General features: G+C 31.6%; 1 protein-coding gene across 1 annotated transcript in view; it reads left to right on the top strand.

Moving 5' to 3' along the window:
- Nucleotides 1-4,589: 4,589 nt before the first annotated feature.
- LOC145275136 (uncharacterized) overlaps nucleotides 4,590-12,269 on the top strand; it is a gene marked incomplete at both ends in the record, with an annotated part of 29,460 nt that continues 21,780 nt past the window's right edge. Inside the window, 3 exon segments of the mRNA XM_080127618.1 lie at nucleotides 4,590-4,619; nucleotides 6,928-6,969; nucleotides 9,876-9,917. Coding sequence (XP_079983744.1) covers nucleotides 4,590-4,619; nucleotides 6,928-6,969; nucleotides 9,876-9,917 — 114 coding nt within the window.

Genomic DNA, 12,269 nt, shown 5'->3' with positions numbered 1-12,269 from the left:
GAATACTATCTATAGATAAAAGAAAATATATTAGAATTAAACTTGATAGGAATTTAAAATATATTTTTTAACCGTATTGCTTAGATTTATAAAAATGCTACTGATTATGGTGATGATGATTATGATGATGATGATGATCACGATCATGCTGAAGAAAATGTTCATATGAAATAATCTTAAACCTTGTAAAAAAATTGAAGAATAAGTTTTCAGTAAAACTTTATGGGGCAGGAGCAATAGGTGAACATTCCTAAAATCTGTTCTTTTTAAAAAACAAAGAGTGAAACGATCCTAAATTTTGAAATAACACCAGTTCTTCTATCTGATTATCTAACCATTGCTGACATTCATCTCGGATTTTTTATTGCCACTGATCAGAAGCAAAGGAGAAATGCAGTTATAAATTGTGCAACACTTATTACACAGGGTATCTTTCAGAATGTATCAATTATTTTTTGAGACAACAATTGTCAAGTTTGCACCTGCAATAGAATTAAATAAATGCAATATGTTTCAGCAGGTTATAATATTTTAAATTGCTTCATCCTGATTTGTTGGCATTTGTTTTTCCTGGTATGTAGAGGGAACACATGAAAGATGGCAACATCTGTAATGAAAGTGTGGATATAGAACTGATAGGACTCAAATACAACTTATTTACTTCATCACTGCCACTTCTAATTATATAAATGAACAGCCAATTATTCTTTAAATATAATGTGGAACTATTTATCTTATTTGCTAGAAAATTCTTTATTTATTAGGCAAAAGTATGTAAATACAAATAAATATTCACTGAATTCCCCAAAGATTTGAAGATATCAAATGTGAACATTTTTTTGTCATTTCAGCATCGAGTATAGCATTAATGGAATCAACCCCAAATGCACCTTGTGAGTATTAAGAAGAAACATATTAAAATTAAAAGAAACAATATTAGAATCGGACTTTATTTGCAGGAATTTAAAATAAATTACAGAACAATTTTTTATTTAAAAAATTTGATTAATATTTTGGTTCTAAATCAAGGAAAGTTAAAAAAAAAAATTTTTGGTTCTAAATCAAGGAAAGTTCAAAAAAACATCTGAAACATTGTGATGAGTGAGAAAAGCAAAAGAGATCCAAACATTCAAAGAAGCAATTAATAAAAACAAATTACAAACAACTCCCAAACTATTGTTATTGTAGACTAATACATTGGACATCCTCTTTCCTAACAACTCCTCCTCCAACAATATCGTACTACTCTGTCCATGTGTGATAATTTGCATAAGCAAATAAATGAATAACTAATAATAATAAATAAAAATAAATAATTTACATAAGGAAATAAATAAATCATGAATTGACCCTTGTAAAACTAATCATAAACAGCTGGAACCTATCACTTTGACATTTTACATGTTGTCAAAGGGAATTTTTGTATAAAACTATGAAAACTGGCCATTGTTCAAAATTCACAACTTTAAAGCATGGAAACAAGGTTAGCTGTAGAGCAACAATATTTTATACCTGCTGAATTACAGAAAGAAAATATTGTGCTACAAAAGGAAGGATTTTGTGGCTAGCCAAACAAGTTTTCATAATAAATAAAATGGATGGACTTATGATAATCAATTGATCACAACTGGGCAATTTTTATCATTCATAGAGAAAGACAAACTCCTATTTGATCTAGTGAGGGCTGAGACATTCCACTCTGCCACAGAAGAACAGCTATTACAACAAATAAGACATTATTTACAGAGAGCTGTGCACAAAGCTACATTGGAAAAATTTCCTCTCTATAAGGCAGAAAGAGGCAGAGTTAATCACACACGTTCCAGTTTGTTTAGGGTCCCTAGCAAACATGTACAGTTTTCCAGTAACTTCTATAAACAAACAAAACTACACTTGGTATGTAAAATTAAATAAATGCAGTATGTTTCAGCAGGTTATAATATTTTAAATTGCTTCATCCTGATTTGTTGGCATTTGTTTTTCCTGGTATGTAGAGGGAACACATGAAAGATGGCAACATCTGTAATGAAAGTGTGGATATAGAACTGATAGGACTCAAATACAACTTATTTACTTCATCACTGCCACTTCTAATTATATAAATGAACAGCCAATTATTCTTTAAATATAATGTGGAACTATTTATCTTATTTGCTAGAAAATTCTTTATTTATTAGGCAAAAGTATGTAAATACAAATAAATATTCACTGAATTCCCCAAAGATTTGAAGATATCAACTGTGAACATTTTTTTGTCATTTCAGCATCGAGTATAGCATTAATGGAATCAACCCCAAATGCACCTTGTGAGTATTAAGAAGAAACATATTAAAATTAAAAGAAACTTATTGTAACGTAATCCCCCATTGAGGAGCGTTAGAACTACGCTGAGGTAGCTTTGTATTCCCGGGTGACGCCAGATAACCCAAGGATGTAAGATAGAGAAGATAAATATACATATTTTATTTCATGTCAAAATAGATATTGTTTGAAAACCAGAGAAATATATTTTTACGGCTAAAAGTTGATAACAGGAAATTTCACTTAGGACCTTGTCTGGCCTTAAAATGAACCCAGGGTCGGATGTCAGAATTGACATCTGTCCTTGAAAGTCATACTTAGATTTCAGTGTGGGAATTGTACCCATGCAAAACCCTGGGGCTTAGGATTTCGTGGGTAATTCGTGGCGAAATCTTATTGGCTGGCGAGAAGTACTACCCCATCCACTTACCTTACTATAAATACGATTGTCGTGCGAAAATTAGCCAGTTTTAGAGAAGAGCGAGAAGAGTTGAGTCGAACAGAGTTCAGATCAGAGTAGAGAAGAGACGTGACCCCTCCCCACCTCATCCATCCGTCAGTCGCTGTTTGTGAAGAGAGTTGAGACTTTGAAAAGAACTTACAAAATCTGAATGAGAATTGTAAAAACATTTGTACATAATTTTATGAGAATTAAGCTTTTGTAGATAGACTACAATCGTTGTCTCTCTTCCTGCCTGCCGCTTCGATATTCGCTTTCAGCATACCAGATTATGTAACAACCTCCGAGGAGCCTAGACGACCACGTGCCGAGAATCCAAAGTCCTAGCCACCTCCTCGAAGGAGGCGTTACATTATTAAAAGAAACATATTAAAATATTAAACATATTATTAAAAGAAACATACTAAAAGAAAATATTCAACTTATTAAAAGAAACATATTAAAAGAAACTTATTAAAAGAAACATATTAAAATTAAAAGAAACAATATTAGAATCGGACTTTATTTGCAGGAATTTAAAATAAATTACAGAACAATTTTTTATTTAAAAAATTTGATTAATATTTTGGTTCTAAATCAAGGAAAGTTAAAAAAAAAAATTTTTGGTTCTAAATCAAGGAAAGTTCAAAAAAACATCTGAAACATTGTGATGAGTGAGAAAAGCAAAAGAGATCCAAACATTCAAAGAAGCAATTAATAAAAACAAATTACAAACAACTCCCAAACTATTGTTATTGTAGACTAATACATTGGACATCCTCTTTCCTAACAACTCCTCCTCCAACAATATCGTACTACTCTGTCCATGTGTGATAATTTGCATAAGCAAATAAATGAATAACTAATAATAATAAATAAAAATAAATAATTTACATAAGGAAATAAATAAATCATGAATTGACCCTTGTAAAACTAATCATAAACAGCTGGAACCTATCACTTTGACATTTTACATGTTGTCAAAGGGAATTTTTGTATAAAACTATGAAAACTGGCCATTGTTCAAAATTCACAACTTTAAAGCATGGAAACAAGGTTAGCTGTAGAGCAACAATATTTTATACCTGCTGAATTACAGAAAGAAAATATTGTGCTACAAAAGGAAGGATTTTGTGGCTAGCCAAACAAGTTTTCATAATAAATAAAATGGATGGACTTATGATAATCAATTGATCACAACTGGGCAATTTTTATCATTCATAGAGAAAGACAAACTCCTATTTGATCTAGTGAGGGCTGAGACATTCCACTCTGCCACAGAAGAACAGCTATTACAACAAATAAGACATTATTTACAGAGAGCTGTGCACAAAGCTACATTGGAAAAATTTCCTCTCTATAAGGCAGAAAGAGGCAGAGTTAATCACACACGTTCCAGTTTGTTTAGGGTCCCTAGCAAACATGTACAGTTTTCCAGTAACTTCTATAAACAAACAAAACTACACTTGGTATGTAAAATTAAATAAATGCAGTATGTTTCAGCATGTTATAATATTTTAAATTGCTTCATCCTGATTTGTTGGCATTTGTTTTTCCTGGTATGTAGAGGGAACACATGAAAGATGGCAACATCTGTAATGAAAGTGTGGATATAGAACTGATAGGACTCAAATACAACTTATTTACTTCATCACTGCCACTTCTAATTATATAAATGAACAGCCAATTATTCTTTAAATATAATGTGGAACTATTTATCTTATTTGCTAGAAAATTCTTTATTTATTAGGCAAAAGTATGTAAATACAAATAAATATTCACTGAATTCCCCAAAGATTTGAAGATATCAACTGTGAACATTTTTTTGTCATTTCAGCATCGAGTATAGCATTAATGGAATCAACCCCAAATGCACCTTGTGAGTATTAAGAAGAAACATATTAAAATTAAAAGAAACTTATTGTAACGTAATCCCCCATTGAGGAGCGTTAGAACTACGCTGAGGTAGCTTTGTATTCCCGGGTGACGCCAGATAACCCAAGGATGTAAGATAGAGAAGATAAATATACATATTTTATTTCATGTCAAAATAGATATTGTTTGAAAACCAGAGAAATATATTTTTACGGCTAAAAGTTGATAACAGGAAATTTCACTTAGGACCTTGTCTGGCCTTAAAATGAACCCAGGGTCGGATGTCAGAATTGACATCTGTCCTTGAAAGTCATACTTAGATTTCAGTGTGGGAATTGTACCCATGCAAAACCCTGGGGCTTAGGATTTCGTGGGTAATTCGTGGCGAAATCTTATTGGCTGGCGAGAAGTACTACCCCATCCACTTACCTTACTATAAATACGATTGTCGTGCGAAAATTAGCCAGTTTTAGAGAAGAGCGAGAAGAGTTGAGTCGAACAGAGTTCAGATCAGAGTAGAGAAGAGACGTGACCCCTCCCCACCTCATCCATCCGTCAGTCGCTGTTTGTGAAGAGAGTTGAGACTTTGAAAAGAACTTACAAAATCTGAATGAGAATTGTAAAAACATTTGTACATAATTTTATGAGAATTAAGCTTTTGTAGATAGACTACAATCGTTGTCTCTCTTCCTGCCTGCCGCTTCGATATTCGCTTTCAGCATACCAGATTATGTAACAACCTCCGAGGAGCCTAGACGACCACGTGCCGAGAATCCAAAGTCCTAGCCACCTCCTCGAAGGAGGCGTTACATTATTAAAAGAAACATATTAAAATATTAAACATATTATTAAAAGAAACATACTAAAAGAAAATATTCAACTTATTAAAAGAAACATATTAAAAGAAACTTATTAAAAGAAACATATTAAAATTAAAAGAAACAATATTAGAATCGGACTTTATTTGCAGGAATTTAAAATAAATTTCAGAACAATTTTTTATTTAAAAAATTTGATTAATATTTTGGTTCTAGATCAAGGAAAGTTCAAAAAAAAAATTTTTGGTTCTAGATCAAGGAAAGTTCAAAAAAAAAATTTTTGGTTCTAGATCAAGGAAAGTTCAAAAAAACATCTGAAACATTGTGATGAGTGAGAAAAGCAAAAGAGATCCAAACATTCAAAGAAGCAATTAATAAAAACAAATTACAAACAACTCCCAAACTATTGTTATTGTAGACTAATACATTGGACATCCTCTTTCCTAACAACTCCTCCTCCAACAATATCGTACTACTCTGTCCATGTGTGATAATTTGCATAAGCAAATAAATGAATAACTAATAATAATAAATAAAAATAAATAATTTACATAAGGAAATAAATAAATCATGAATTGACCCTTGTAAAACTAATCATAAACAGCTGGAACCTATCACTTTGACATTTTACATGTTGTCAAAGGGAATTTTTGTATAAAACTATGAAAACTGGCCATTGTTCAAAATTCACAACTTTAAAGCATGGAAACAAGGTTAGCTGTAGAGCAACAATATTTTATACCTGCTGAATTACAGAAAGAAAATATTGTGCTACAAAAGGAAGGATTTTGTGGCTAGCCAAACAAGTTTTCATAATAAATAAAATGGATGGACTTATGATAATCAATTGATCACAACTGGGCAATTTTTATCATTCATAGAGAAAGACAAACTCCTATTTGATCTAGTGAGGGCTGAGACATTCCACTCTGCCACAGAAGAACAGCTATTACAACAAATAAGACATTATTTACAGAGAGCTGTGCACAAAGCTACATTGGAAAAATTTCCTCTCTATAAGGCAGAAAGAGGCAGAGTTAATCACACACGTTCCAGTTTGTTTAGGGTCCCTAGCAAACATGTACAGTTTTCCAGTAACTTCTATAAACAAACAAAACTACACTTGGTATGTAAAATTAAATAAATGCAGTATGTTTCAGCAGGTTATAATATTTTAAATTGCTTCATCCTGATTTGTTGGCATTTGTTTTTCCTGGTATGTAGAGGGAACACATGAAAGATGGCAACATCTGTAATGAAAGTGTGGATATAGAACTGATAGGACTCAAATACAACTTATTTACTTCATCACTGCCACTTCTAATTATATAAATGAACAGCCAATTATTCTTTAAATATAATGTGGAACTATTTATCTTATTTGCTAGAAAATTCTTTATTTATTAGGCAAAAGTATGTAAATACAAATAAATATTCACTGAATTCCCCAAAGATTTGAAGATATCAACTGTGAACATTTTTTTGTCATTTCAGCATCGAGTATAGCATTAATGGAATCAACCCCAAATGCACCTTGTGAGTATTAAGAAGAAACATATTAAAATTAAAAGAAACTTATTGTAACGTAATCCCCCATTGAGGAGCGTTAGAACTACGCTGAGGTAGCTTTGTATTCCCGGGTGACGCCAGATAACCCAAGGATGTAAGATAGAGAAGATAAATATACATATTTTATTTCATGTCAAAATAGATATTGTTTGAAAACCAGAGAAATATATTTTTACGGCTAAAAGTTGATAACAGGAAATTTCACTTAGGACCTTGTCTGGCCTTAAAATGAACCCAGGGTCGGATGTCAGAATTGACATCTGTCCTTGAAAGTCATACTTAGATTTCAGTGTGGGAATTGTACCCATGCAAAACCCTGGGGCTTAGGATTTCGTGGGTAATTCGTGGCGAAATCTTATTGGCTGGCGAGAAGTACTACCCCATCCACTTACCTTACTATAAATACGATTGTCGTGCGAAAATTAGCCAGTTTTAGAGAAGAGCGAGAAGAGTTGAGTCGAACAGAGTTCAGATCAGAGTAGAGAAGAGACGTGACCCCTCCCCACCTCATCCATCCGTCAGTCGCTGTTTGTGAAGAGAGTTGAGACTTTGAAAAGAACTTACAAAATCTGAATGAGAATTGTAAAAACATTTGTACATAATTTTATGAGAATTAAGCTTTTGTAGATAGACTACAATCGTTGTCTCTCTTCCTGCCTGCCGCTTCGATATTCGCTTTCAGCATACCAGATTATGTAACAACCTCCGAGGAGCCTAGACGACCACGTGCCGAGAATCCAAAGTCCTAGCCACCTCCTCGAAGGAGGCGTTACATTATTAAAAGAAACATATTAAAATATTAAACATATTATTAAAAGAAACATACTAAAAGAAAATATTCAACTTATTAAAAGAAACATATTAAAAGAAACTTATTAAAAGAAACATATTAAAATTAAAAGAAACAATATTAGAATCGGACTTTATTTGCAGGAATTTAAAATAAATTTCAGAACAATTTTTTATTTAAAAAATTTGATTAATATTTTGGTTCTAGATCAAGGAAAGTTCAAAAAAAAAATTTTTGGTTCTAGATCAAGGAAAGTTCAAAAAAAAAATTTTTGGTTCTAGATCAAGGAAAGTTCAAAAAAACATCTGAAACATTGTGATGAGTGAGAAAAGCAAAAGAGATCCAAACATTCAAAGAAGCAATTAATAAAAACAAATTACAAACAACTCCCAAACTATTGTTATTGTAGACTAATACATTGGACATCCTCTTTCCTAACAACTCCTCCTCCAACAATATCGTACTACTCTGTCCATGTGTGATAATTTGCATAAGCAAATAAATGAATAACTAATAATAATAAATAAAAATAAATAATTTACATAAGGAAATAAATAAATCATGAATTGACCCTTGTAAAACTAATCATAAACAGCTGGAACCTATCACTTTGACATTTTACATGTTGTCAAAGGGAATTTTTGTATAAAACTATGAAAACTTGCCAACGTTCAAAATTCACAACTTTAAAGCATGGAAACAAGGTTAGCTGTAGAGCAACAATATTTTATACCTGTTGAATTACAGAAAGAAAATATTGTGCTACAAAAGGAAGGATTTTGTGGCTAGCCAAACAAGTTTTCATAATAAATAAAATGGATGGACTTATGATAATCAATTGATCACAACTGGGCAATTTTTATCATTCATAGAGAAAGACAAACTCCTATTTGATCTAGTGAGGGCTGAGACATTCCACTCTGCCACAGAAGAACAGCTATTACAACAAATAAGACATTATTTACAGAGAGCTGTGCACAAAGCTACATTGGAAAAATTTCCTCTCTATAAGGCAGAAAGAGGCAGAGTTAATCACACACGTTCTAGTTTGTTTAGGGTCCCTAGCAAACATGTACAGTTTTCCAGTAACTTCTATAAACAAACAAAACTACACTTGGTATGTAAATTATTTCAACAACATAGTGACAAATTGTGGCAAAACTTGAAAAGCAAAATATCAGCAAAGATCATAACTTTTTGACAAGCTAGAAACTGTAGCAATAACAGAAATGTTGACACTCCATCAATACAATGCATCCTGTCACCTTATTAGAGGTCAGATCGTGAATGATGGTTTCAGAAAGCCAAGATTTTCCAGACTCAACAATATTCCAAGCCTGTAGAGAATGTGAAACGAATTCGTACTCTGGTAGATCATTTGATCATAAGAACTATCTAATGAATAAAGTCTGCTTTAATTGTGAAATAATCGGCCAAACAGAGTAAATGCTGCAAAAACAAAGATCTGCAAACCTATCAAAATCAAGTTTTACAAAACAGGAATCCTACATTCTCCACACTAAATAACCCACAGAGGATCATCTGCTTATATGTAAAATATTAACTGTTGTGGTATCATCACTAATCATGGATTATTTCTGATAAGTATATAATACTTTGGCTGTAATCAAGTTTGGGAGTTGAATAGCAGAAGCTATACTGATACCATTTTATTAAGAAGGATCTCTTGCTCCACAATCATCTCTGAAAATAGAAATGACCTTAATTTCAGAATCATACAAGGAACATCTCCATGAAACCAATTAGTCTCCGCATGCACTGAATTGATGCTATAGTTGCTCCGGTGGAATTGTCATACAAGATGTTGAAACAAATGCTTAGTATCAGCTAGTCACCAAATCTGAAATATCACAAAATACAAGCTACATATAAAAGTTATGGTACTTGCTAATATGGTAATTACAATGGATTGGATCAGTTTCAATGAAGTTTTCTGTCTAATTTTCTATCTTATATGCTGGAGAAGAGTTTTTTTATGAGTGAAAAACTGCAAACCTTTCTTCACTTAATTTATAAAAGTTTTCAAGACACAAACTGCAAATTCTTTTTTTTTTAATTCCAGTACTTTATCTACCAATGAAGACAGCAAAACGAAATGAATCTTGTAAGTATAAAAAAATATAATTTTATGTAGAGAACAACTTTTGATACTATTCATCAAATATACATTATTATGTCAACGTATTTTCTTTTGTCTTTTTCAATCAATGATTTTGTGACAAAATAAAATGCGTGCTGAATGCACAAATATTATGCCAAAGAGTCTATCTGCTAAAAAGAGAAATGAACAACCCTAGATTTTAGATGAGTTTCAATAATCACCATCTCTTCAAATATTCTGTGCACCTTATATACATTGTCAAGTTTGCAATAAAATTCAATAAATGAACCACTCAGCAGATTACAATATTTTAAATTGTTTAATTCTGTTTTGTTGCCATTTATTTTCCTGATACGTAGTCAGATATTCATGGGGGAGACCACGTGAGAGATGGCAACATCCCTAATGAATGTTAATAAAGAACTGACAGGACTCAAACAAAACTTATATACAACATAGTTTGAATTATGATGAAAAAATTGCAGATGTTTATTTACTAAATTTATAGAAGTTTTGAAGATGCTAATTATAAATTTCTTTTTTTAATTTCAGCATTTAATCTAAAAACATATGAAGATACAAACATTGTAGATCTTTTTTTAATGCAAATCTATTTGTAAATGTTGCTCAACTTCAATTTATTATATGCTCTATTATACAATCACATAAATGAAACGAATGAAAAAAATGGAGGCAATAGGTTTGAAATAACATTTATTTACCACAAACTTAAGTTTGCAACCAAGTTGGATTGTGTGCATAAAAATGTGTGATGGTACGAGTGTGTGCAAAGAGGTTGAGAGAATGTGTCTCACATACCTTGTGTTGCATGAGTTTTGTACTTGTGTTTTGAATAAGGCAAGGAAGAGAAAAGAATACTCTCTTTGTATTTAATCTTTTATAGTCCCTATTTCAGTGTCCTCTAACATAAAGAAAAGGGAAATGATTAGGTATGAGCGCCATCTGGTGTATGTTTGCTTTGTTTTGGTTTGTTGGTCCCTCAACAAAGGAGGGATTGAACCTAGTAATTCACTCTTGTTCATCCGTTCTTCTATCCATCTGTTCGTTTGTTTGCACTTTTCTCAATAATCACGCCTTGGATGTAAAAAAATTTTTTTGCACAAACATTACTCATAGTGAAAGTACATTTTTTCCAAAATGGATATTCTGGGATATCTCTGGTTGCGCCCCCCAACCCCGGGGGGTATTATAGGGGCAAAATTATCCCCAAATCGTTCGTTCGTTTGTTTGTTTGCACTTTTCTCTATAACTACATCTTGAATTTTTTTGAAATTTTGCACAAACATTAGTCATGGTGAAAGTAAATTTCCAGGATAACTCTGGTTGCCCATCTAGGGGGTATTATAAGGGTCAAATTGACCCGAAATTGGACATTATGATTTCTACTCTAATGTCATTACATTAATTCCTTAATAGTACCGACATTGTAGTCTTATTGTCACATGGAAGCAAAATAAGTAAAATTTATTTAAAAAAAAAAAGAATCATCTTGTTTTGAATTTTCTTTTTTACAAATAATATACAATTGTATGCGATTTTATGTGAATATGCTTTTAGTCAGTAAAAGAAAAAGACATAAATTAAAGAAGAGTAGAAAATGAATCTGCGGTTTACTTTTGACAGCCTCGTAACTCTCGCTTCCCGTATTTTGTCCTTTAGATCTCACATTCCATTAGCGATGTTTCTGACAAAGGAGGAAGAATTGCTATTTTCTAAGTTGAAATCTGTCAGCACTTATTGGTTTATTTTTTTTATTATTATTTTATTTTTTTGTTTTTCAATTTTTTTTTTTTTTTCAAGTGGTTTCATATTTTGTCTGGAGCGATTTCCATAAAAAGAACAGCACATTCTAACATAAAGGGCTTCACTGTGGACTTGACAAGTCACAATCCATGGTGACTCCTTCTTCTCAAACTGAGAAACATATGTGTAGCTTTTGTGTGGCATTGGATTCTGCACTGAAAATAGATATTCCTATAAGATGTTGGATAATTTGATTCTTATGTACAGCTGCACGTTCTGTTATATTCTTGACCTTAAATCCATTTGTAATTATAGCAGTTTCTTTAAATTTTCCTAAATGATTATAACTTTTCTCAAGTGAGTTGCACAATATTTAAATAATATTTTATAGATTTTAAATTAATGTATAATATCATTTTCTTTTACAGATATTTTTTAATAATAGTAATTCATTTTTTGCTAAGTAACTTCCCACAAATTCATGAAAGTTTTGAAGATGTTAATCACAAATTTTTGCTTTGTTTTAATATTTTTTACTATTTAACCGACTAATAATGAAAGGAATAATATAATAAGTATTTAAAAAGATGT

The sequence above is a fragment of the Euprymna scolopes genome, unplaced genomic scaffold (assembly GCF_053919585.1).
Source record: "Euprymna scolopes isolate OS-2025 unplaced genomic scaffold, ASM5391958v1 sca614, whole genome shotgun sequence".
Lineage (NCBI taxonomy): Eukaryota > Metazoa > Mollusca > Cephalopoda > Sepiida > Sepiolidae > Euprymna > Euprymna scolopes.
Note: the sequence above shows the minus strand (reverse complement) of the source record. Positions and strands in the feature narration are given on the sequence as shown.